Source organism: Zonotrichia albicollis, chromosome 24, assembly GCF_047830755.1.
Source record: "Zonotrichia albicollis isolate bZonAlb1 chromosome 24, bZonAlb1.hap1, whole genome shotgun sequence".
Lineage (NCBI taxonomy): Eukaryota > Metazoa > Chordata > Aves > Passeriformes > Passerellidae > Zonotrichia > Zonotrichia albicollis.
Genome location: NC_133842.1, coordinates 1,278,730 through 1,304,291, shown reverse-complemented (window position 1 = coordinate 1,304,291; position 25,562 = coordinate 1,278,730). Strand labels below are relative to the sequence as shown.

The 25,562-nt window shown below is 45.1% G+C and overlaps 2 protein-coding genes across 3 annotated transcripts in view; both read right to left on the bottom strand.

Annotated features, from left to right (window-relative positions):
* Positions 1-16,709, bottom strand: part of LOC141731630 (serine/threonine-protein kinase TAO3-like) — a 27,198-nt gene extending 10,489 nt beyond the window's left edge. The window contains exons 1-6 of the mRNA XM_074558044.1: positions 16,654-16,709; positions 14,537-14,650; positions 14,336-14,427; positions 9,606-9,702; positions 5,257-5,338; positions 2,218-2,291 (exon numbers count right to left, since the gene is read on the bottom strand). Coding sequence (XP_074414145.1) covers positions 2,256-2,291; positions 5,257-5,338; positions 9,606-9,702; positions 14,336-14,427; positions 14,537-14,650; positions 16,654-16,709 — 477 coding nt within the window. The 3' untranslated portion in view covers positions 2,218-2,255. The remainder of the gene's footprint in view (positions 1-2,217; positions 2,292-5,256; positions 5,339-9,605; positions 9,703-14,335; positions 14,428-14,536; positions 14,651-16,653) is intronic.
* On the bottom strand, positions 15,687-25,562 carry LOC141731707 (serine/threonine-protein kinase TAO2-like). 2 transcript variants are annotated; one of them, XM_074558191.1, is made up of 6 exons: positions 25,321-25,562; positions 24,918-25,071; positions 22,735-22,806; positions 22,504-22,605; positions 17,346-17,442; positions 15,687-15,745 (listed from the first exon to the last, which is right to left on the bottom strand). In XM_074558191.1, exons 2-5 carry the CDS (start codon positions 25,056-25,058, stop codon positions 17,401-17,403), a joined length of 357 nt encoding a protein of 118 aa, XP_074414292.1. In that variant the 5' UTR covers positions 25,059-25,071; positions 25,321-25,562; the 3' UTR covers positions 15,687-15,745; positions 17,346-17,400. The 2 variants fall into 2 exon arrangements, with proteins under 2 accessions (XP_074414292.1, XP_074414293.1); XM_074558192.1 differs by lacking the exon at positions 15,687-15,745 and adding an exon at positions 15,873-15,890.

Genomic DNA, 25,562 nt, shown 5'->3' with positions numbered 1-25,562 from the left:
ACTGGGGTATACTGGGAGGGACTGGGATGGGGTTAGGGGTTACTGGGATATACTGGGATGGACTGGGAGGGACTGGGAATGGACTGGGAGGAGCTAAAAGGGGACTGGGTTATACTGGGATATACTGGGATGGACTGGGTTATACTGGGAATGGGCTGGGAATGACTAGGATATACTGGGATATACTGGGAATGATACTGGGAGAAGTTAAAGAGGGACTGGGTTATACTGGGATGGACTGGGATTGAAGTGGGATGGACTGGATGGACTGGGAGGGACTGGGAATGAACTGGGATATACTGGGAATGGACTGGGAAACGTTAAAGAGGAACTGGGTTATACTTGGTTATACTGGGATGGACTGGGAGGGGTTTGAGTTATACTGGGATGGACTGGATAAACTGGGAATGGACTGGATCAACTGGGAGAGGTTAAAGCAGGACTGGGAGGGACTGGTTTATAGTGGGAGGGACTGGGATTGAACTGGATGGACTGGGATATACCGGATTGAACTGGGAGGGGTTAAAGGGGGACTGGGTTATACTGGGATGGAACTGGGAGCAAACTGGGATGGGTTTGTGTGTTATACTGGACATACTGGATGGACTGGGATTGAACTGGGAGGGACTGGGACGGGATTGGGTTATACTGGGAAGAACTGGAACAAACTGGGATCAACTGGGAAGGAGGATATTTACAAACCAGTCTATACTGGTTTATACTGGTTTCTATGTATTTCTATGGATTTTCACGGGGTTTTTTAGGTCCATACTGGTTTATACTGGTTTCAATGGTCCATACTGGTCTATACTGGTCTATACTGGTTTCCATGTATTTCTATGATTTTCATGGGTTTTTTGGGTCCATACTGGTTTATACTGGTTCATACTGGTCTATACTGGTTTCTATGTATTTCTATGGATTTCACGGGGTTTTTTGACCCCATACTGGTCCATACTGGTCCATACTGGTTCTATGTATTTTATGGATTTTCACGGGGTTTTTTGGGTCCATACTGGTCCATACTGGTTTATACTGGTCTATACTGGTTTCTATGGATTTCTATGGATTTTCATGGGGTTTTTTGGGCCCATACTGGTTTATACTGGTCTATACTGGTTTCTATGGATTTCTACAGATTTTCACGGGGTTTTTTTTGCCCCATACTGGCTCATACTAGTCCATACTGGTTTATACTGGTCTATACCTGGTTTCTATGTATTTCTATGGATTTTTACGGGTTTTTTTTTTTGCCCCCATACTGGTTTATACTGGTCCATACTGGTCTGTACTGGTCTATACTGGTTTCCATATATTTCTATGGATTTTAATGGGGTTTTTTGGGTCCATACTGGTCTATACTGGTTTCCAATGGTCCATACTGGTCTATACTGGTCTATACTGGTTTCCATGTATTTCTATGGATTTTCACGGGGTTTTTTGGGTCCATACAGGTCCATACTGGTCTATACTGGTCTATACTGGTTTCCATGTATTTCTATGGATTTTCACGGGTTTTTTGGGTCCATACAGGTTCATACTGGTTTATACTGGTCTATACTGGTTTCCATGTACTTCAACGGATTTCTATGGGGATTTTTGGACCCATACTGGTTTATACTGGTCTATACTGTTTCCATGTACTTCAACGGATTTCTATGGGGATTTTTGGACCCATACTGGTTTATACTGGTCTATACTGGTCCATACTGGTCTATACTGGTTTCTATCTATTTCTATGGATTTTCACGGGTTTTTTGGACCCATACTGGTTTATACTGGTTTCAATGGTCCATACTGGTCTATACTGGTTTATACTGGTTTCTATGTATTTCTACAGATTTTCACGGGGTTTTTTTGCCCCATATTGGTCCCTACTGGTCCATACTGGCCCATACTGGTCCATACTGGTCCATACTGGTCATACTGGTCTATACTGGTTTCCATGTATTTCTATGGATTTTCACGGGGTTTTTTTGCCCCATACTGGTCCGTACTGATCCGTACTGGTTTATACTGGTCTGTACTGATTTATACTGGTTTCTAAGTACTTCAAGGATTTCTATGAGGATTTTTGGACCCATACTGGTCTCTACTGGTCTATACTGGTTTCTATGGATTTCTATGGATTTTCACGGGGTTTTTTGGGTCCATACTGGCCCATACTGGTCCATACTGGTCCGTACTGGTTTATACTGGTCCATACTGGTCACTCACCCCGTCCCTGGCTCCCGCTCTCCGCAGCAGCTCCGGGATCACCCCTGGTGGCGCTGCTGGGCCAGGAACTCGTGCTGGGACCGAAAATGGGAAAATCAACACAAAATGGGCAAAAATCACCTCAAAAATTCACCAAATCAGCAAAAATGGGCAAAAATCAGCAAAAATCACCTCAAAAATACCCAAAAACCACCCAAATCAACCCAAAATGACCAAAAATGGCAAAAATCACCTCAAAATTACCCCAAAAACCACCCAAAATTCACCAAAATGGGCAAAAATCACCTCAAAATGACCCAAAATCAGGAAAAATTACCCCCAAAATTACCTGAAAACCAGGAACAATTACCCCAAAAAATTACCCAAAGCCACGAAATATTACCCCCAAAATCAGGAAATTTACCCCCAAATCAGAAAAAATCATCTCCAAAATTACCCCAAAATCAGGGAAATATTTACCCAAAATTACTCCAAAGTCAGGAAAAATTAACCCAAAATCAGGAAAAATCACCCCCAAAATTATCCCAAAATCAGGAAATAATTACCCCAAATTACCCCAAAAATCAGGAAAAATCATCTCCAAAATCAGGAAAAATTACGCATAAAATCAGGAAAAATTAACCCCAAAACTACCCCCAAAATCAGGAAAAAATTACCCAAAAAATCACCACAAAATCAGGGAAAATTACCCCCAAAATTACCCCAAAATCAGGAAAATTACCCAAAAAATCACCCCAAAATCAGAAAAATTACCTCCAAAATTAGGAAAAATTTTCCCCAAAATCAGGAAAAATTACCCCAAAATCAGGAAAAATTACCCCCAAAATGACCCCAAAATCAAGAAAAATTACCCAAAAATAACCCTAAAATCAAGAAAAATTACTTCCAAAAATCACCCCTAAATCAGGAAAAATCATCCCCAAAATTATCCCCAAAATCAGGAAAAATCACCTCCAAAATTACCCCAAAGTCAGGAAAATCACCTCAAAATTACCCCCAAAATCAGGAAAAGTTACCCCAAAAATCAGGAAAAATTAACTCCAAAATTACCCAAAATCAGGAAAAAATATTACCCCCAAAATCAGAAAAATTACTCCCAAAATTACCCCAGAATTACCCCAAAATCAGAAAAAATTACCCCCAAAATTACCCCCAAAATCAGAAAAACATACCCACAAAATTGCCCCCAAATACAGGAAAAATTAACTCCAAAATTACCCAAAATCAGGAAAATCATCCCCAAAATTACCCCTAAAACAGGAAAAATTTCCCCCCAAAACTAGGAAAAAATTACCCCAAAATCTGGAAAAATTACTTCCAAAATTACCTCAAAATCAGGAAAAATTTACCCCAAAACTACCCCAAATAAAGAAAAATTACCCCAAAAATTACCCCAAAATTAGGAAAAATTACCCCCAAAATCAGGAAAAATTACCCAAAATCAGGAAAAATCATCTCCAAAATCACCCAAAATCAGGAAAAATCACCCCCAAAATCAGGAAAAAATTACCCAAAAAATCACCACAAAATCACGGAAAATTACCCCCCAAAATGACCCAAAATCAGGAAAAATTACCCCCAAAATCAAGAAAAATTACCCTAAAATTACCCCAAAATCAGGAAAAATTACCCAAAAAAATCACCACAAAATCAGGAAAAATCACCCCCAAAATCAGGAAAAATTACCCCCAAAATTACCCCAAAATCAGGAAATAATTACCCCAAAATTACCTGAAAACCAGGAAAAATTAACTCCAAAAATTACCCCAAAATCAGGAAAAATTTCCCCAAAATTAGGAAAAATATTACCCCCAAAATCAGGAAATAATTACCCCCAAAATTACCTCCAAATTAGGAAAAATTACCTCCAAATCAGGAAAAATTACCCCCCAAATGACCCCAAAATTATCTTATTACCAATTACCCAAAATCATTCATTTCTGGGGTTATTTTTGGATATTTTGAGGTTTTTTGGATATTTTACATTATTTTTGGGGTTATTTTTGTGATATTTTTGGGATAATTTTGGGGGTTATTTTTGGGAGCTCTTGAGATATTTTGTGTTATTTTTGGGGTATTTTAGGGTATTTTTGGGGTATTTTTGTGGTATTCTGGGGTATTTTTGTGGGTTACTTTTGGAACATTTTTGGGGAATTTTTGGGATATTTTGCGTTATTTTTAGGATATTTTTGGGGTATTTTGCGGTATTTTTGGGGGTTATTTTTGGGTTATTTTAATGGTATTTTTGGTTAATTTTTGGGTTAATTTTGGGCGTTTTTGGGGTACTTTTGAGGGTTATTTGGGGCATTTTCAGGGTATTTTTGGGGGTGATTTTTGGGTACTTTGGTTATTTTCAGGGTATTTTTGGGGTGTACTTTTGGGGTATTTTGGGATATTTTTGGGGTATTTTTGGGGGTGATTTTTGGTATTTTTGGGGTATTTTGGGGGGTATTTTTGGGATATTTTGGGTTATTTTAGACAGTATTTAGAGTTATTTTTAGGGTATTTTAGGTTATTTTTGGGGGTATTTTGCATTATTTTTGAGGTTTATTTTTGGGTTTTTTGGGCTACTTTCAAGAGTTATTTTTGGGGATATTTTGGGTTATTTTTGGGGTATTTGGGGGTTATTTTTGGGGTACTTTTGAGTTATTTTCAGAGTATTTTGGGGGTGATTTTTGGGGTATTTTGGGTTATTTTCAGGGTATTTTTGGGGGTGATTTTTGGGGAATTTTGGGTTATTTTTGGGATATTCTCTTTTATTTTTGGTGGTTGTTTTTGGAATATTTTGGGTTATTTTCAGGGTATTTTTTGGGGTGATTTTTGGGGTATTTTGGGTTATTTTCAGGTTATTTTTGGTTAATTTTTGGGTTAATTTTTGGGCGTTTTGAGGTACTTTTGAGGGTTATTTTGGGGTATTTTCAGGGTATTTTTGGGGGTTATTTTTAAAATATTTTGGGTTATTTTCGGGTTAATTTTGGGTTAATTTTGGGTTAATTTTGGGTTAATTTTTGGGTGAATTTTGGTCGTTTTTGGCCCCACCTGCAGCAGCTCCCGCGCCCGGGGCCGATCCTGGGGAAGCTTCCGGAGACAGCGAGAGACGAAATCCAGGAACGGCCCGGACCTGGGGGGGGATGGGGGTGAGACCCACAAGTGTGGGGTGGGACCCCAAAATGTGGGGCTGGGACCCCAAATGTGGGGTGGGACCCACAAGTGTGGGGCTGGGATACAAAAATGTGGGCTGGTATGGATCTATGGGGCTGGGACCCAAAGTGTGGGGTGAGACCCCAAAATGTGGGGCTGGGATGGATCTGTGGGGCTGGACCCCAAATGTGGGGCTGGGATCACAAAATGTGGGGCTGAGAACCCAAAGTGTGGGGCTGGGATACAAAAATGTGGGCTGGGAAACCAAAGTGTGGGGTTGGGACCCCAAAATGTGGGGCTGGGACCCAAAATGGGGGGCTGAGGTCTGAAATGTGGGGCTGGGACCCCAAAAATGGGGCTGGGAAATCAAAATGTGGGGTGAGACCCACAAGTGTGGGGCTGGTATGGATCTATGGGGCTGGGAAACCAAAATGTAGGGCAGGACCCCAAAATGTGTGGGGCTGGTATGGATCTATGGGGCTGGGACCCCCAAGTGTGGGGCTGGGACCCAAAATGTGGGGCTGGGAAACCAAAATGTGGGGTGAGACCCCCAAGTGTGGGGTGAGACCCCCAAATGTGGGGCTGGTATGGATCTATGGGGCTGGGACCCCAAAGTGTGGGGTGAGACCTCCAAGTGTGGGGTGAGACCCAAAAGTGTGGGGCTGGGATTTAAAATGTGGGGCTGGGACCCAAAATGTGGGGCTGGGAACTCAAAATGTGGGGCTGGGACCCCAAAGTGTGGGGTGAGACCCCAAATGTGGGGCAGGAACCCCAAATGGGGGGCTGAGATCTGAAATGTGGGGCTGGGACCCCAAAGTGTGGGGTGAGACCCCCAAGTGTGGGGTGAGACCCCAAAATGTGGGGCAGGAATCTCAAATGTGGGGCTGGACCCCAAAATGTGGGGCTGGTACAGATCTATGGGGCTGGGAACCCAAAGTGTGGAGCTGGGATCACAAAAATGTGGGGTGAGACCCCAAAATGTGGGGGGCAGGGAACTCAAAATGTGGGGTGAGACCCCCAAAAATGGGGCTGGGACCCCAAATTGGGGGGCTGAGGCCTGAAATGTGGGGCTGGGACCCCAAGTGTGGGGCTGGGACCCCAAAATGTGGGGCTGGGAACCCAAAAATGGGGCTGGGAACCCAAAGTGTGGGGCTGGGATCCCCAAATGTGGGGATGGTATGGATCTATGGGGCTGGGAAACCAAAATGTGGGGTGAGACCCACAAGTGTGGGGCTGGGATGGATCTATGGGGTTGGGACCCCAAAGTGTGGGGCAGAGACGCAAAATGGGGGGGTGAGATCCCAAAATGTGGGGCTGGGACCCCAAAATGTGGGGCTGGGAACTCAAAATGTGGGGCTGGGACCCCCAAGTGTGGGGTGAGAGCCCAAAATGGGGGGTGAGACCCCCAAAATGTGGGGCTTGTATGGATCTGTAAGGCAGGACCCCAAAATGTGGGGCAGGAATCTCAAATGTGGGGCTGGGACGCCCAAGCATGGGGCTGAGACCCCCAAGTGTGGGGCTGGGAACTGAAAATGTGGGGCTGGGAACCCAAAGTGTGGGGCTGGGAACACAAAATGTGGGGCTGGTATGGATCTATGGGGCTGGGAAACCAAAGTGTGGGGCTGGGAACCCAAAATGTGGGGCGGGAACCCAAAATGTGGGGCTGGTATGGATCTATGGGGCTGGGAAACCAAAATGGGGCTGGGAACCCAAAATGTGGGGCGGGAACCCAAAATGTGGGGCGGGAACCCAAAATGTGGGGCTGGGAACCCAAAATGTGGGGCGGGAACCCAAAATGTGGGGCTGGGAACCCAAAATGAGGGGTGAGACCCACAAGTGTGGGGCTGGGAACTGAAAATGTGGGGCTGGGACCCACAAGTGTGGGGCTGGGACTCAAAAATGGGGCTGGTATGGATCTATGGGGCTGGGAAACCAAAATGTGGGGTGAGACCCCCAAGTGTGGGGCTGGTATGGATCTATGGGGCTGGGACCCCAAAGTGTGGGGCTGGAATCCGAAATGGGGGGCTGAGGTCTAAAATGTGGGGCTGGGAACTCAAAATGTGGGGTGAGACCCCCAAGTGTGGGGTGAGACCCCCAAGTGTGGGGCAGAGATGATCTATAGGATGGATCTGTGGGGTAGAACCTATGGGGTAAATCTATGGGGCAGGGATGATCTATGGGTCACACAGGATCTATGGGGCAGGAACTCAGGATCTGTGGGGGCACACAAGATCTATGGGGCAGGGATTCAGGATCTATGGGGCACAGGAAATCTATGGGGCACGGATGGATCTATGGGTCACACAGGATCTGTGGGGCAGGGATGGATCTGTGGGCAGAACCTATGGGGTAAATCTATGGGGCAGGAATATCTCTGGGATAAATCTATGGGCAGAGACGGATGTATAGGGCAGGGATGATCTATGGGTCAGGGATTCAGGATCTATGGGGCAGCACTGACACCATTCCATGGGGTGTTTCAGTGTCGGAGGTTCCCTCTGTGCAATGTGATAGAGGGCGCTGTGGGGCAGGGATGGATCTGTGGGGTGAATCTATGGGGCAGGGATGGATCTATGGGTCAGGGATTCAGGATCTATGGGTCAGGATTTACCATTCCTGTGGGTATTTAAGGGTCGGTGGCTCTCTCTGTGCAATGTGATAGAGGGCGCTGTGGGGCAGGGATGGATCTATAGGGTGAACCTATGGGTCACAGGGGATCTATGGGGCAGGGATGGATCTATAGGGTGAACCTATGGGTCACAGGGGATCTATGGGGCAGATCATGGGTCACAGAGGATCTATGGGTCACAGAGGATCTATGGGGCAGCACTGACCATTCCTGTGGGTATTTCAATGTTGGAGGCTCCCTCTGTGCAATGTGATAGAGGGTGCTGTGGGGCAGGAACTCAGAATCTATGGGGCAGGGATGATCTATGGGGCAGATCTATGGGTCACACAGGATCTATGGGGCAGATCTATGGGTCACTGACCATTCCATGGGATGTTTCAATGTCGGCGGCTCTCTCTGTGCAATGTGATAGAGGGCGCTGTGGGGCAGGGATGGATCTATGGGGTAAATCTATGGGTCACACAGGATCTATGGGGCAGATCCATGGGTCACACAGGATCTATGGGGCAGGGATGGATCTATGGGGCAGGAATTCAGGATCTATGGGGCAGGAACTCAGGATCTATGGGGCAGCACTGACAATTCCATAGGGTGTTTTAGGGTCGGAGGCTCTCTCTGTGCAATGTGATAGAGGGCGCTGTGGGGCAGGGATGGATCTATGGGGCAGCAACTCAGAATCTATGGGTCACACAGGATCTATGGGGCAGGGATTCAGGATCTATGGGGCAGATCCATGGGGCAGACAGGATCTATGGGGCAGGATTTACCATTCCATAGGATGTTTTAACGTCGGGGGCTCTCTCTGTGCAATGTGATAGAGGGCGCTGTGGGGCAGGGATGGATCTATGGGGTGAATCTATGGGGCACACAGGATCTATAGGGTAAATCTATGGGTCAGGGCAGATCTATGGGTCAGGATTTACCATTCCATGGGATGTTTCAATGTTGGAGGTTCCCTCTGTGCAATGTGATAGAGGGCGCTGTGGGGCAGGGATGGATCTATGGGGCACACAGGATCTATGGGGCAGATCCATGGGTCAGGGATGATCTATGGGACAGATCTATGGGGCAGAATTTACCATTCCTGTGGATATTTTAACGTTGGTGGCTCTCTCTGTGCAATGTGATAGAGGGCGCTGTGGGGCAGGGATGGATCTATAGGATAAATCTATGGGGCAGGGACGGATCTATGGGTCACAGGGGATCTATGGGGCAGATCCATGGTCAGAGATGATCTATGGGGCAGATCTATGGGGCAGGATTTACCATTCCTGTGGATGTTTCAGTGTCGGTGGCTCTCTCTGTGCAATGTGATAGAGGGCGCTGTGGGGCAGGGATGGATCTATGGGGCACATCTATGGATCAGAGATGATCTATAAGGTAAATCTATGGGGCACACGGGATCTATGGGTCAGGGATGATCTATGGGTCAGGATTTACCATTCCATGGGGTGTTTCAATGTCGGTGGCTCTCTCTGTGCAATGTGATAGAGGGCGCTGTGGGGCAGGGATGGATCTATAGGATAAATCTATGGGGCAGGGATGATCTATGGGGCAGGAACTCAGAATCTATGGGTCACAGAGGATCTATGGGGCAGATCTATGGGGCAGCACTGACCATTCCATAGGATGTTTTAGGGTCGGGGGCTCTCTCTGTGCAATGTGATAGAGGGCGCTCATGGCGTTCAGCTGGAACAGGGGCGGCCTCCGCTCGGCTGTGGGGCAGAAATGACCCCGAGTGACCCCGGAGTGACCCCTGAGTGACCCCGGATTGACCCCGGAGTGACCCCGCAGTGACCCCGCACTGACCCCTGAACACAAACACCCAAAAATCCCCAAAAAATCCTTAAAAAATCTTCCAAAAATCGCCAAAAAATTCTGGAAAAAAAATCCCAAACCCCCTCAGGACCCCTCCCCAATATCAGCAGCCCCCTCCCCAAATTTCCCTCTCTTACCCACCCCAAAATCCCCTAAAAAACACCATTAAAAATCCCAAAAAAAATCCTAAAAAATCACAAAAAATCACCAAAAATCACCAAAAAATATCCAAAAAATTCCCAAAAATCAGAAAAAAAACCCCAAAAAATCCCAGAAAAAAATCCCAAAATCCCCTCAGGACCCCTCCCCAATTCCCGCAGCCCCCTCCCAAATACCCCTCTCTTACCCACCCCAAAATCCCCTCAAAAAACCATTAAAAATCCCAAAAAAATCCTAAAAAATTACAAAAAAATTCCCGAAAATCGCCAAAAAAAATCCCAGAAAAAATCCCCAAACCCCCTCAGGACCCCTCCCCAATTCCCGCAGCCCCCTCCCCAAATTCCCCTCTGTTACCCACCCCAAAATCCCCCCAAAAAACCATTAAAAATCCCAAAAATTCACACAAAAATTCCAAAAAAATCCCGGAAAAAAAACTCAAAAAAGCCCCAAACCCCCTCAGGACCCTTCCCCAATATCAGCAGCCCCCTCCCCAAATTCCCCCCTCTTACCCACCCCAAAATCCCTCAAAAATTCCCCAAAAAATCCTAAAAAATCACAAAAAAATCCACCAAAAAATCCCCAAAAATCCCAGAAAAAAAAACCAAAAAATCCCCAAACCCCCTCAGGACCCCTCCCCAATATCAGAAGCCCCCTCCCCAAATTCCAGCTTCTTATCCATCCCCAAAACCACCCAAAAATAACCAAAAAATCCCAAAAAAAAACCAAAAAAATCCTCAAAAATTACCAAAAAAATCTAAAAAAAATCCAAAAGAATCCCAGAAAAAAACCAAAAAAATTCCAAATCTCCTCAGACCCCTCCCCAATTCCAGCAGCCCCCTCCCCAAATTCCCCTCCGTACCCATCTCGATGCAGGTGATGCCCAGGGACCACAAACACCCAAAAAAACACCCAAAAAATCCCTAAAAAAACCCCCAAAAAACACAAAAAAACCCCAAAAAATCCCAGAAAAAAAAACCCAAAAAAACCCCAAATCCCCTCAGGACCCCTCCCCAATTTCAGCAGCCCCCTCCCCAAATTCCCCCCTCTTACCCACCCCAAAATCCCCCCAAAAATCCTAAAAAATCACAAAAAAATTCCCGAAAATCACCAAAAAAATCTAAAAAAATTCCCAAAAAATCCCAGAAAAAATCCCCAAATCCCCTCAGGACCCCTCCCCAATATCAGAAGCCCCCTCCCCAAATTCCAGCTTCTCATCCATCCCTAAAACCACCCAAAAATCCCCAAAATCTCCCCCAAAAATGCCCAAAAAATGCAAAAAAATCGTCAAAAAAATCCCAAAAAATCCCAGAAAAAAACCTCAAACACCCTCAAGACCCCTCCCCAATTTCAGCAGCCCCCTCCCCAAATTCCAGCTTTTTTCTCACCCCAAAACCCCCAAAAATCCCTAAAAAAATCCCAAAAAATTCCCCAAAAACCACAAAAAACCGCCAAAAAATCCTGGAAAAAATCCCAGAAAAAAACCCCAAACCCCCTCCGGACCCCTCCCCAATTCCCGCAGCCCCCTCCCCAATTTCCCTCTTTTACCCACCCCAAAATCCCCAAAAAAACCATTAAAAATCCCCAAAAAATCCCCAAAAATCGCCAAAAAAACCGTCAAAAAATCACCAAAAAATTCTTGAAAAAAAACCCCAAACCCCCTTGAGACCCCTCCCCAATATCAGAAACCCCCTCCCCAAAAAACCATTAAAAATAAAAAAAAAATACTAAAAAATTACAAAAAAATTCCCAAAAAATCACAAAAAAAATTCCCAAAAATTCCCAGAAAAAACCCCAAAAAATTCCGGAAAAAAATCCCCAAACTGCCTGGAGACCCCTCCCCAATATCAGAAACCCCCTCCCCAAAAAACCATTAAAAATAAAAAAAAAAAATCCTAAAAAATCACAAAAAAATTCCCAAAAAATCACAAAAAAATTCCAAAAAAAATCCAAAAAAATTCCAAAAAAATCCCAGAAAAAATCCCCAAACCCCCTTGAGCCCCCTCCCCAATTCCAGCAGCCCCCTCCCCAAATCCCTCTCTCTTACCCACCCCAAAATCCCCCCAAAACACCATTAAAAATCCCAAAAAAACACAAAAAAAATCACCAAAAATCCCCTAAAAAATAAAAAAAAATTCCAAAAAAATCCCAAAAAAATCCCAAAAAAATCCCCAAACCCCCTCAGGACCCCTCCCCAATTCCAGCAGCCCCCTCCCCAATTTCCCCCTCACCCATCTCAATGCAGGTGATCCCCAATGACCACCCAAAAAACCCCAAAAAATCCTAAAAAAATCCCCAAAAAAATCCCGGAAAAAATCCCCAAATCCCCTTGAGCCCCCTCCCCAATTCCAGCAGCCCCCTCCCCAAATTCCCCTCTGTTACCCACCAAAAATCCCCCTAAAAATCCTAAAAAATCACAAAAAAATTCCCAAAAATCGCCAAAAAAACCCAAAAAAATTCCGAAAAATCCCAGAAAAAAACCCCAAACCCCCTCAGACCCCTCCCCAATTCCAGCAGCCCCCCTCCCCAAAAAACCATTAAAAATAAAAAAAAATCCTAAAAAATCCCCAGAAAAATCCCCAAAAAATCACCAAAAAAATTTTAAAAATTTCTGAAAAATCCCAGAAAAAAACCCAAAAAAGCCCCAAACCCCCTCAGGACCCCTCCCCATTTCCAGCAGCCCCCTCCCCAAATTCCCCTCTCTTACCCACCCCAAAATCCCCCCAAAACACCATTAGAAATCCCAAAAAAACACAAAAAAAAATCCCAAAAATCGCCAAAAAAATCCAAAAAAATTCCCAAAAAATCCCAGAAAAAATCCCCAAACCCCCTCAGGACCCCTCCCCAATTTCAACAGCCCCCTCCCCAATTTCCCCTCTCTTACCCACTCCAAAATCCCCCAAAAAACCATTAAAAATCCCACAAACATCCTAAAAAATCACAAAAAAATTCCCAAAAATCACAAAAAAATTCCAAAAAATCCAGAAAAAAACCCCAAACCCCCTCAGGACCCCTCCCCAATTTTAGAAGCCCCCTCCCCAAATTCCCCTCTCTTACCCACCCCAAAATCACCTAAAAAACCATTAAAAATCCCAAAAAAATCCCCAAAAATCACCAAAAAAACCCCAAAAAAATCCCGGAAAAAAACCCCAAACCCCCTTGAGCCCCCTCCCCAATATCAGAAATCCCCTCCCCAAAAAACCGTTAAAATAAAAAAATATCCTAAAAAATCATAAAAAAATTCCCAAAAAATCACAAAAAAATTCTCAAAAAATCACCAAAAAAATCCAAAAAATCCCCAAAAAATCCCAAATCCCCTCAGACCCCTCCCCAATATCAGAAGCCCCCTCCCCAAATTCCCCCCTCTTACCCACCCCCAAAATCCCCCCAAACCACCTTAAAAAAACCCAAAAAATCACCAAAAAAAATCCCAAAAAATCACCAAAAATCACCAAAAAAACCCAAAAAAATTCCGAAAAATTCTGGAAAAAATTCCCAAACCCCCTTGAGACCCCTCCCCAATTCCAGCAGCCCCCTCCCCAAAAAACCATTAAAAATTAAAAAAAAATCCTAAAAAATCCCCAAAAAATCCCCAAAAAATCACCAAAAAAATCCAAAAAAAATCCAAAAAAATCCCAGAAAAAAACCCAAAAAAACCCCAAACCCCCTCAGGACCCCTCCCCAATTCCAGCAGCCCCCTCCCCAAAAAACCATTAAAAATAAAAAAAAACCCTAAAAAATCCCCAAAAAAATCCCCAAAAAATCACCAAAAAAATTTTAAAAAATTCCGAAAAATCCCAGAAAAAAAACCCAAAAAAACCCCAAATCCCCTCAAGACCCCTCCCCAATATCAGAAGCCCCCTCCCCAATTTCCCCTCACCCATCTCAATGCAGGTGATCCCCAATGACCACATGTCCAAAAAACACCCAAAAAATCCCTAAAAAATCCCCCAAAATTACCAAAAAATTCCTGAAAAAAAACCCCAAACCCCCTCAGACCCCTCCCCAATATCAGCAGACCCCTCCCCAAATTCCAGCTCCTTTCTCACCCCAAAACCCCCAAAAATCCCCCCAAAAATCCTAAAAAATCATAAAAAAATTCCCAAAAAATCCCAAAAAAATTCCAAAAAATCCCAGAAAAAAAACCCAAAAAATCCCCAAACCTGCTCAGGACCCCTCCCCAATACCAGAAACCCCCTCCCCAAATTGCACCTCCTTACTCCCCCCCCAAAAAACCATTAAAAATCCCCAAAAAAATCCTAAAAAATTACAAAAAAAATCCAAAAAAATCCCAAAAAATTCCCAAAAAAAAACCCCAAACCCCCTTGAGCCCCCCCCCAATATCAGCAGCCCCCTCCCCAAATTCCCCCTCACCCATCTCAATGCAGGTGATCCCCAGTGACCACACATCCGCCCGTCCATCGTAGATCCCCTCATCCATGGCCAAAATCACCTCGGGCGCCATCCTGGGGGTCAAAGGTCAGAGGTCACCACGAGGTCACAGCAGCCCCCTCCCCCCGGTGGGTGGGGTGTGATGACGTCACCCCTGACCTTTGACCCCGCCCCCCCCCTCACCAGTACGGGGTCCCCACCAAGGAATTGGCCGGGGCGGCCTCGGCGGCCGAGCCGAAATCGCCGAGCTTGACCCGGCCCGGGGGGCACAGCAGGATGTTCCCGGCCTTGATGTCCCTGTGGGGGCAAAGGTCAGAGGTCAGGGGTCACTGAGAGGTCATTTGGGGTCATAGGTCACTGAGGGGTTAAGGGTTATTCAAGGGTCAGGGGCTCTCAGCAGGATGTTCCCGGCCTTGATGTCCCTGCAAGGGCAAAGGGCAAAGGTCAGGGGTTGTTTGGGGTCATTGGGGTCAGGGGTCACTGAGGGGTTAGGGGTTAAAGGTCAATGACCCGGCCCGGGGGGCACAGCAGGATGTTCCCAGCCTTGATGTCCCTGAAAGGGTCAGAGGGCAAAGGTCAGAGGTCATTTGGGGTCAGGGGTCACTGGGGTCATTGCGGGTCACTGAGGGGTTAAGGGTCAGGGGTCAGTGACCCGGCCCGGGGGCACAGCAGGATGTTCCCGGCCTTGATGTCCCTGTGGGGGCAAAGGGCAAAGGTCAGAGGTCACTGGGGGTCAGGGGTCACTGGGGTCATTGGGGGTCACGGAGGGGTTAAGGGTTATTCAGGGGTTAAAGGTCAGTGACCCGGCCCGGGGGGCACAGCAGGATGTTCCTGGCCTTGATGTCCCTGTAAGGGTCAGAGGGCAAAGGTCAGGGGTCGTTTGGGGTCATTTGGGGTCAGGGGTCACGGAGGGGTTAAGGGTTATTCAGGGGTTATTGAGGGATCAGGGGCTCTCAGCAGGATGTTCCTGGCCTTGACATCCCCAAAAGGGCAAAGAGCAAAGGTCAGGGGTCATTTGGGGTCATTGGGGGTCATGGGTCAATGAGGGGTTAAAGGTCAGTGACCCGGCCCGGGGGGCACAGCAGGATGTTCCCGGCCTTGATGTCCCTGTAAGGGTCAGAGGGCAAAGGTCAGAGGTCATTTGGGGTCGTAAGGGTTTAGGGGTCATGGAGGGGTTAAGGGTTATTCAGGGGTCAGGGGTCATTGAGGGATCAGGGGCTCTCAGCAGGATGTTCCCGGCCTTGATGTCCCTGTGGGGGGCAAAGGTCAGAGATCAGAGGTCATTTGGGGTCAGGGGTCACTGGGGTCACTGGGGGTCAATGAGTAGTTAGGGGTTAAAGGTCAATGACCCGGCCCGGGGGGCACAGCAGGATGTTCCCGGCCTTGATGTCCCTGTGGGGTCAAAGGGCAAAGGTCAGGGGTCACTGAGAGGTCATTTGGGGTTGTTAGGGGTCAGGGGTCATGGAAGGGTTAAGGGTTATTCAGGAGTCATTGGGGGTCAGGGGCTCTCAGCAGGATGTTCCCGGCCTTGATGTCCCTGTAAGGGTCAGAGGGCAAAGGTCAGGGGTCATTGACAGGTCATCTGGGGTCATTTGGAGTCAAATGCCGGGATCTATGGGGCAGAGCTGTGGCTGACCCCCAATGCGTGCAGGGAGGGATCTGTGGGGCAGGGATGGATCTATGGGGCACACAGAATCTATGGGGCACAGGTAGAGACCTATGGGTCAGAGCTGTGGATGTGTCCCAATGCGTGCAGGGATGGATCCGTGGGGCACAAGGATCTATGGGGCAGGGATGGATCTATGAGGCAGCATTTCAGGACCTATGGGTTACACAGGATCTATGGGTCAGGATCTATGGGGTACAGGAAATCTATGGGTCAGACCTATGGGTCACACAGGATCTATGGGGCACAGGGATGGATCTATGGGGCACACAGACAGGATCTATGGCGCAGGAATTCAGGATCTATGGGGCAGGAATTCAGGATCTATGGGGTGAATCTATGGGTCAGACAGGATCTATGGGGCAGCCCCACACCCGTGGATGACCCCCAGGCTGCGCAGGGATGGATCTATGGGTCAGACAGGATCTATGGGTCAGAATTTCAGATCCATGGGGCAGTCCCACACCTGTGGATGACCCCCAATCCATGCAGGGATGGATCCATGGGGCACACACACAGAATCTATGGGGCACACAGGATCCATGGGGCACACAGTCAGGATCTATGGGGCAGGATTTCAGGCTTAATGGGTCACACAGGATCTATGGGTCAGATCTATGGGTCAGCCCCACACCTGTGGATGACCCCCAGTCCGTGCAGGTAGCCCAGGCCCTGCAGGGATGGATCCATGGGTCAGACACAATCTATGGGTGACACAGACAGGATCTATGGGGCACAGGGATGGATCTATGGGTGAATCTATGGGTCAGACAGGATCTATGGGGCAGGGATGGATCTATGGGTCAGCCCCACACCTGTGAATGACCCCCAATCCGTGCAGGTAGCCCAGGCCCTGCAGGGATGGATCTATGGGGCACACAGTCAGGATCTATGGGTCAGACACAATCTATGGGTCAGGATTTCAGGATCTATGGGGCACAGGGATGATCTATGGGTCACAGGGATGATCTATGGGTCAGATCTATGGGGCAGCCCCACACCTGTGAATGACCCCCAGTCCGTGCAGGTACCCCAGGCCCTGCAGGGATCCATTGGGCAGGATTTCAGGATCTATGGGGTACAGGGATGATCTATGGGTCAGACAGTATCTATGGGTCAGATCTATGGGGCAGCCCCACACCTGTGAATGACCCCCAGTCCGTGCAGGTACCCCAGGCCCTGCAGGGATGGATCTATGGGGCAGACACAATCTATGGGGCACACAGTATCTATGGGTCAGATCTATGGGTCAGACAGGATCTATGGGGTAGATCTATGGGTCAGACACAATCTATGGGTCAGGATTTCAGGATCTATGGGTCAGACCTGTGGATGACCCCCAGTCCGTGCAGGTACCCCAGCCCCTGCAGGGCCCCCTCGGTCACGGCCCCGATCTCGTCCTCGCGCAGCGGCTCCTGATCCGCTGGGGGGGAAATACACGGGAAAAGTGACCCAAAATGGCACAAAATCAACACAAAATATCCCAAAATCAACACAAAATTACCCCAAAAATCCCCCCAAAATATCCCAAAATTCACCCCAAAATTACCCCTAAATGAACCCAAAAATTCCCCCCAAAATATCTCAAGAATTCACCCCAAAATAACCCAAAATGTTCCCAAAACTCACCCCAAAATACCACTAAATGATCCCAAAAATTCACCCCAAAGTATCCCAAAATTCACGCCAAAATATCCCAGAATGAACCCCAAAATTACCCCTAAATGAACAAAAAAATTCACCCCAAAATATACCAAAATCAACCCAAATTTCACCCCAAAATCAACCCAAAACTCACCCCAAAATACCCCAAAATCACCCCAAAATTCACCCCAAAATCAACCCAAAATTCACCCCAAACCAACCCAAAATTCACCCCAAAAATCACCCCAAAATGAACCCAAAATTCACCCCAAAATCAACCCAAAACTCACCCCAAAATACCCCAAAATCAACCCAAATTTCACACCAAAATCAACCCAAAACTCACCCCAAAATGAACCCAAAACTCACACCAAAATAGCACAAAAATTCAGCCCAAATCCCACAGAATTAACCCAAAAATTCACCCAAAATCTCACAGAATTAACCCAAAACTCACCCCAAAATTACCCCTAAATGATCCCAAAAATTCACCCCAAAATACCACAGAATCACCCCAAAATTCACCCAAAATATCCCCAAAATCACCCAAATCACCCCAAAATTCACCCAAATGACCCCAAATAGCACATATAACCCCAAAATATCCCAAAATCAACCCCAAAATATCACCCAAAATACCCCAAAATTACCCCAAAATTCCCCACCAAAATTACCCCAAAATTCACCCCAAAATATCCCAAAATTCACCCAAAATCATCCCAAAATATCCCAAAATGATCCCAAAATCTCCCATCACAAATGATCCCAAAATTCACCCCAAAATATCACAGAATTACCCCAAAATTCACCCCAAAATCCCACAAATTAACCCAAAAATTCACCCCAAATACCCAAAATTACCCCCAAATTCACCAACCCAAAATGACCCCAAAATTCACCCTAAAATATCCAAAATTAACCCAAAAATTCACCCCTAAAATACCCCAAATTAACCCAAAAATTCACCCCAAATACCCCGAAATTATCCCAAAAATTGACTCCAAAATCCTCCATAAATCCCCAAAAATTCCCCAAAAATTCACCCTAAATTCCCCATAAATCCTCCCAAATTCAAAATTCCCCAAAAATCCCCCAAATTCACCCAAAATCCACCCAAAAATTCCCCATAAAATCCCCCTAAATACCCCAAAAATTGTACCCAAAATTCCCCATAAATCCCCCCAAATTCCCCAAAAATTTACCTGAAATTCCCCAATAAAATCCCCTCAATCCCCCAAAATTGACACAAATCCTCCAAAATTCCCCATAAAATCCCCCAAAATTGACCTGAAATCTCCATAAAATCCCCAAATACCCAAAATTTACCCAAAATTCCCAATTCCCCTAAAATTTACCTAAAATTCCATAAAATCTCCCTAAATATCCCAATTTCCCCCCCTAAATTACCCCAAAATTTGACCCAAATCCCCCCAAAATTCCCCATAAAATCCCCTAAAAACTCACCCAAAATTACCCAAAAATTCCTCATAAAAAACCCCAAAATTTTCCCAAATTCCCCCAAAATTTCCCAAATTTCCCCAATTCTCACCTCCAGCGTCCAGGCTGATCCCCACAGAACTCCATGGCCAGCTGGACCCCAAAACCCCCAAATTATCCCAAAATCAAAATCCCAAATTCCCATCAAATTCAAAAATCCCCAAATTCCCCCAAAAATTCCCAAAAATTCCCTCAAAAATACCCAAATTTCCCTCCAAAATCCCCAAAAATCCCCCAAAATTCCCCTCAAAAATCCTCAAAATCCTTAAAAAATCCCAAAAATTTCTCTGAAAATTCCCTCAAAAATTCCCCAAAATTCCCTCAAAAATTCCCAAATTCACTCAAAAATCCCCCAAAATTATAAAATCCTATTTTAAAAGACCCCAAAATATCCCAAAATCCCCTCAAAAATTCCCCGAAAATTCTCTCAAAAATCAAAAAAATCCCTCAAAATTCCCCCAAAAAATCCCAAAAATTCCCTCAAAAATCCCAAAAAAATCTCTCAAAATTCCCTCAAAAATCCCTGAAAATTCCCCCAAAAATTCCCTAAAAAATCCCCCAAATTCCCCCAAAAAGTCCCAAAAATTCCCCCAAAAATTATCTCAAAATCCCCAAAAATTCCCTCAAAAATCCTTAAAAAATCCCAAAAAATCCCCAAAATTCCAAAATTCCCCAAAATCTCCCCAAAATTAAAAACTCTTTAAATAACCCAAAATATCCCAAAATTCCCTCAAAAATTCCCAGAAAATTCCCTCAAAAATCCCCAAAAATTCCCCCTAAAATTCCCAAAAAATCACCCAAAAATCCCTCAAAAATTCCCCGAAAATTCCCTCAAAATTCCCCCAAAATCCCCTGAAAATTCCATAAAATTCCCCAAAATTCCCTCAAAAATCCCCAAAAAATCCTTTAAAAATCCCAAAAAAATCCCCAAAAATTCCCTCAAAAATTACCAAAAAATCACCCAAAATTCCCTCAAAAATCCCCCAAAATTATAAAAATCCTATTTTAAAAGACCCTAAAATATCCCGAAATCCCCTCAAAAATCCCCAAAAAATTCCCTCAAAAATTTCCCAAAATTCCCTCAAAAATTCCCCAAAATTCCCTCAAAAATCCCCAAAAAATCACCCAAAATTCCCCAAAAAATCCCCCCAAAAAAACCCCAAAAATCCCAAAAAATTCCCCAAAATTCCCCCAAAATTCCCTCAAAAATTCCCTCAAAATTATAAAAATCCCCTTTTTAAAATCCCCCAAAATATCCCAAAATCCCCTCAAAACTTCCCCCAAAATTCCCCCAAAAAATCACCCAAAAATCCCTCAAAAATCCCCAAAAATTCCCTCAAAAATCCACTCAAAAATTCCCCAAAATTATAAAAATCCCATTTTTAAAATCCCCCAAAATATCCCAAAATCCTCTCAAAAATTCCTTAAAAATCCAAAAAAAAATCCCAAAAAATCCATCAAAATTCTTCAAAAATCTCTGAAAATTCCCTCAAAAATCCCCCAAAAATTCCCTCAAAAATTCCCCAAAAAATCCTTAAAAAATGCCAAAAAAATTCCCAAAAAATTCCCTCAAAAAATCCCAAAAAAATCCCTCAAAATTCCCTCAAAAATCACCAAAAATTCCCAAAAAATCACCAAAAAGTCCCTCAAAAAATCCCCAAAATTCCCCCAAAAATCCCCAAAATTCCCTCAAAAATTTCCCAAAATTCCCTCAAAATCCCCCAAAATTATAAAAATCCCATTTCTAAAATACCCCAAAATATCCCAAAATCTCCTCAAAAATTCCCCCAAAAATCCCCAAAAAAATCCCCAAAAATTCAAAATAAATCCCAAAAAATCCCAAATAAATCCCAAAAAATCCCCCAAAAATTCCCAATTAAAAACCCCAAACCCCCTCCCCAAACTGGGGACCCCTCCTCAAATTCCAGGGTCTTTTCTGCCACTTCTGAACCCTCAAAACCTCCCGAAATTCCACAAAAAAATCCAAAAAAATTCACAAAAAAATTCACAAAAAATCCAAAAAAATCCCAAAAAAATCCCAAAAAAATCCCAAAAAATTCCCAAAACTCCCCCAAGCCCCCTCCCCATATTTGGGACCCCCCTCCCCATTTTTGGGGCTCACCCAGGTCGTGTTTAAACACCCCTGAACCCCCCAAAACCCCCTAAAAATCCCCTAAAAATTCACAAAAAATTCACAAAAAATCCAAAAAAAATCCCAAAAAAATCCCAAAAAATTCCCAAAACTCCCCCAAGCCCCCTCCCCACTTTTGGGGCCCCCTCCCCATTTTTGGGGCTCACCCAGACCATTTTTTATCCCCCTTTGAACCCCTAAAACCCCCTAAAAATCCCTTAAAAATTCACAAAAAATCCCCAAAAAATCCCAAAAATTCACCAAAAAATTCCCAAAAAAATTCCAAAAAATTACTAAAAATCCCCCAAGCCCCCTCCCCATTTTTGGGGCCCCCTCCCCATTTTTGGGGCTCACCCAGACCAGCCCTTTAACCCCAAAAACCCCTAAAAATCCTCAAAAAATCCAAATAAAACCTCAAAAAAATCCCAAAAAACCCCAAAAAATTCCCAAAAAATTCCCAAAAAATCCCAAAAATCCCCCAAGCCCCCTCCCCATTTTTGGGACCCCCCTCCCCATTTTTGGGGCTCACCCAGGCCGTGTTGTCCCTCAGGTAGCACCCCCTGAACCCCCTCAAAATCCCTTAAAAATCCCCCAAAAAATCCCAAAAAAATCCCAAAAAATTCCCAAAAATCCCTCAAGCCCCCTCCCCATTTTTGGGGACCCCTCCCCAAATTCCAGGGTCTTTTCTGCCACTCCTGAACCCTCAAAACCTCCCAAAATTCCACAAAAAAATCCAAAAAAAATCAAAAAAAATCAAAATGAATCCCAAAAAATTCCCAAAAAATTCCCAAAAAAATCCAAAAAAATTCCCAAAAATCCCTCAAGCCCCCTCCCCACTTTTGGGGCCCCCTCCCCATTTTTGGGGCTCACCCAGGCCGTGTTGTCCCTCAGGTAGCTCCCCCTGAACCACCCAAAACCCCTTAAAAATCCCCAAAAAAATCCCCCAAAAATCCCAAAAAAATCCTAAATCCCCCAAAAGTTCCCCAGGACCCCTCCCCAAATTGAGGACCCCTCCCCAAATTTTGGGACTCACCCAGACCACCCCTTGAACCCCTAAAACCCCCCCAAAAATCCCTTAAAAATTCACAAAAAATCCCAAAAAAAATCCCAAAAATTCACCAAAAAATCCCAAAAAAATCCCAAAAAATTCCCAAAAATCTCTCAAGCCCCCTCCCCACTTTTGGGGCCCCCTCCCCAAATTTTGGGGCTCACCCAGGCCGTGTTGTCCCTCAGGTAGCACCCCCTGAACCCCACGGTGTTGGGGTGACGCAGCCTCTGCAGCACCTTCACCTCCCTGACGATGTCCTGCCACTTCTTTGGGGTGAAAAAATCAAAATTTAAATATTTTATAATTTTTTATAATTTTTTTAGGATTTTAGAATTTTTTAGGAATTTTTTGGGATTTTTTTGAGGGGGTTTTTGGGGGTTTTTGGGGGTTTTTACCTCATTTGAGGCTCGGCCTCTGTAGGACATTTTCTTGATGGCCACGAGCTCGTGGGAGCGAAGGTCGCGGGCCTGGGGGAAATTTGGGAAAATTTGGGGAAAATTTGGGGTTTTTTGGGAAAATTTGGGGATTTGAGGGGATTTTGGAGGATTTGAAGGGGTTTTGGGGGAGTTTAAGGGGGATTTTGGGACGATTTGGGGTGAATTTAAGGGATTTGAGGAGAATTTTGAAGCGAATTTTAGGGAGATTTTTAGGGGATTTTGGGGAAATTTTGGGAAAATTTTGGGGAGATTTTGGGAAAATTTTGGGGTTTTGGGGAGAATTTGGGAAGTTTTGGGAAAATTTTGGGGTTTTGGGGGATTTATAAGGGATTTTGGGGGATTTGGGGTGAATTTAAGGGGATTTTGGGGGATTTGGGGTGAATTTAAGGGGATTTTGGTGGGATTTTGGGGAGATTTTGGGAAAATTTGAGGATTTGGGGCAATTTTGGGTGATTTTAAGGGAATTTGAGGGGAATTTTGGAGGGAATTTTAGGGACTTTTGGAAAATTTGGGGTTTTTTGGGAAATTTAGGGAAAATTTGGGGATTTTAAGGGATTTTGGGGGATTTTTAGGGGGATTTTGGGGGGATTTGGGGTGATTTAGGGGATTTTGGGGGGAATTTTAGGGGGAATTTGAGGGGATTTGGGAACATTTGGGGTTTTTTGGGGAAATTTGGGGAAAATTTGAGGATTTTTGGGAAAATTTGGGGATTTGGGGGGAAATTTGGGGGAAATTTGGGATTTGAAAGGATTTTAAGGGAATTTTTGGGGCAATTTTGGGTGATTTTAGAGAGATTTGAGGGAATTTTGGGGGAAATTGTTGGAAAATTATGGGGTTTTGGGGGAGAATTTGGGGATTTTTGGGGAGGTGATTTGAGGGGTTTGGGGGTTGGGGAAGGGGTTGGAGGGTGGAGGGTGGTGGGGGGTTGGGGTGGAATGTTGGGGATTGGGGAAAATGTGTTTGGAAGGGGTAGGTGAAAAAAAAAAAAAAATTTGGGGATTTGAGGGGATTTTGGGGGATTTGAAGGGGTTTTAAGGGAGTTTTAGGAAGATTTTGGGGGGATTTGGGGTGAATTTAAGGAGGTGTTGGGGGAAATTTAAAGGGGAATTTGAGGGGATTTTGGGAAAATTTTGAGGTTTTCCTGGGGGAATTTTGGGGGTTATTGGGAAAATTTGGGGATTTTGGGGAGAATTTGGGGATTTGAGGGGATTTTGGGGGATTTGAAGGGGTTTTGGGGGAGTTTTAGGGGGATTTTGGGGGCATTTGGGGTGAATTTTAGGGGGTTTTGGGGGGATTTTAGGGGGAATTTGGAGCAAATTTTGGGGGAGATTTTGGGAAAATTTGGGAACTTTTGGGAAAATTTGGGGTTTTGGGGGATTTTTAAGGGGATTTTGGGGAATTTTGGGGAAATTTGGGGGATTTTAAGGGATTTTTGGGAGTTTTTGGGGCAATTTTGGGGTGTTTTAAGAGGATTTGTGAGGAATTTTGAAGCAAATTTTAGGGAGATTTTGGAGCGAATTTTTGGGATGTTTTGAGAAAATTTTAGAGTTCTCATAAATTTTTAGGGACTTTGGGAAAATTTGGGAGAAATCTGGGGATTTGAAGGGGTTTTGGGGGAGTTTTAGGGGGATTTGGGGTGAATTTAAGGGAATTTTGGGGGAATTTTAGGGGGAATTTGAGGGGATTTTGGGGAGATTTTGGGAAAATTTTGGGGTTTGGGGGTTTTAAGGGAATTTTAGAGGAAATTTTCAGGGGATTTGGGGTAATTTTAGGAGATTTTGGGGAATTTTAGGGGGGATTTTAGGGGCATTTGGATGAATTTGTGCAATATTGGGGGGATTAAAGGAGATTTTTGGGGATTTTGGGAGCGTTTTAATGAGATATGGGGAATTCAAATAAATTTGGGGTATTTTGTGCTGCTTTGTTAAATTTAATAAAATTTGCATGGATTTTGAAGCATTTCAGGACATTATAAACACAATTTAGGGAATCTTGGAGGATTTAAATTCAATTTAAGCACATTTTAAAGCGATTTTTACAAGTTTTGGCCTCTTCCGGGTGGATTTTGAGGCGTTTTATTGGATTTTGGAGCTGTTTTAGGGTAAATTTAAACCGGATTTTGCTTTTTTTTCCCCACTCACACTGAACACAGCCCCGAAACTGCCGTGGCCGATTTCTCGCAGCTCCCCAAAAACCTTTTCGGGATCATCTTTAAGAAATAATTCCGCAACTTCGGGGTCCCGGAGGCTCCCGGGCCGGGTTGGGGGACGAGGAGCCGGCATGGCAAAGGTGAAACTGAGGGAAAAAAACCCGAAATTCACCCTAAATCTCCTTTTTATCCCACAAAAATCCACCCTCAAACCCATTTTTACCCCTCAAACCTCATGACTCCCTCATGATTTTTACTTAAATTTTCAAATAACCTCCCCAAAGTGGTAAAAGTGGCTCTAAGTTGAAATAGAGAGCCGAAAAAAGGTAAAATTCCCTCAGGACCCCTCCCCAAATTCCGCTTTTCCCTCAGGCCGCCCCCCCCCCTCCCCTCACCGGCGGCTCCAGCTCCGCTCCCGGCGGGCGCTGGGGGAGCCCGGAGCGCCCCCCCCCGGCCGCTGCAGCTCCGGGGGGGGGCTCCGGTCTCCCCCCGACGCCTCTTGAAGGTTCGGGAAGCTCAGAAATCCCAAAATCGCCGAATTTCACCTCAAAAAAGCGGCGGGGGCGGGGGGGGGGGGGGAACCCCCCCAGTGCCGCCTCAGATTCCCGGGCAAGATGGCGCCGGCGGGAGGAGAGGA

What these genes read in the sequence shown, in the direction of transcription:
- LOC141731707 (XM_074558191.1), bottom strand. Translation starts at nt 25,058, where the DNA reads ATGCCGGCTCCTCGTCCCCCAACCCGGCCCGGGAGCCTCCGGGACCCC. An exon ending in GTTTCGGGGCTGTGTTCAGT is followed by an intron (nt 22,807 to 24,917) that starts GTGAGTGGGGAA and finishes AATTTCCCCCAG; the next exon opens with GCCCGCGACCTTCGCTCCCA. An exon ending in TGAGGGACAACACGGCCTGG is followed by an intron (nt 17,443 to 22,503) that starts GTGAGCCCCAAA and finishes TTTCCCCCCCAG; the next exon opens with CGGATCAGGAGCCGCTGCGC.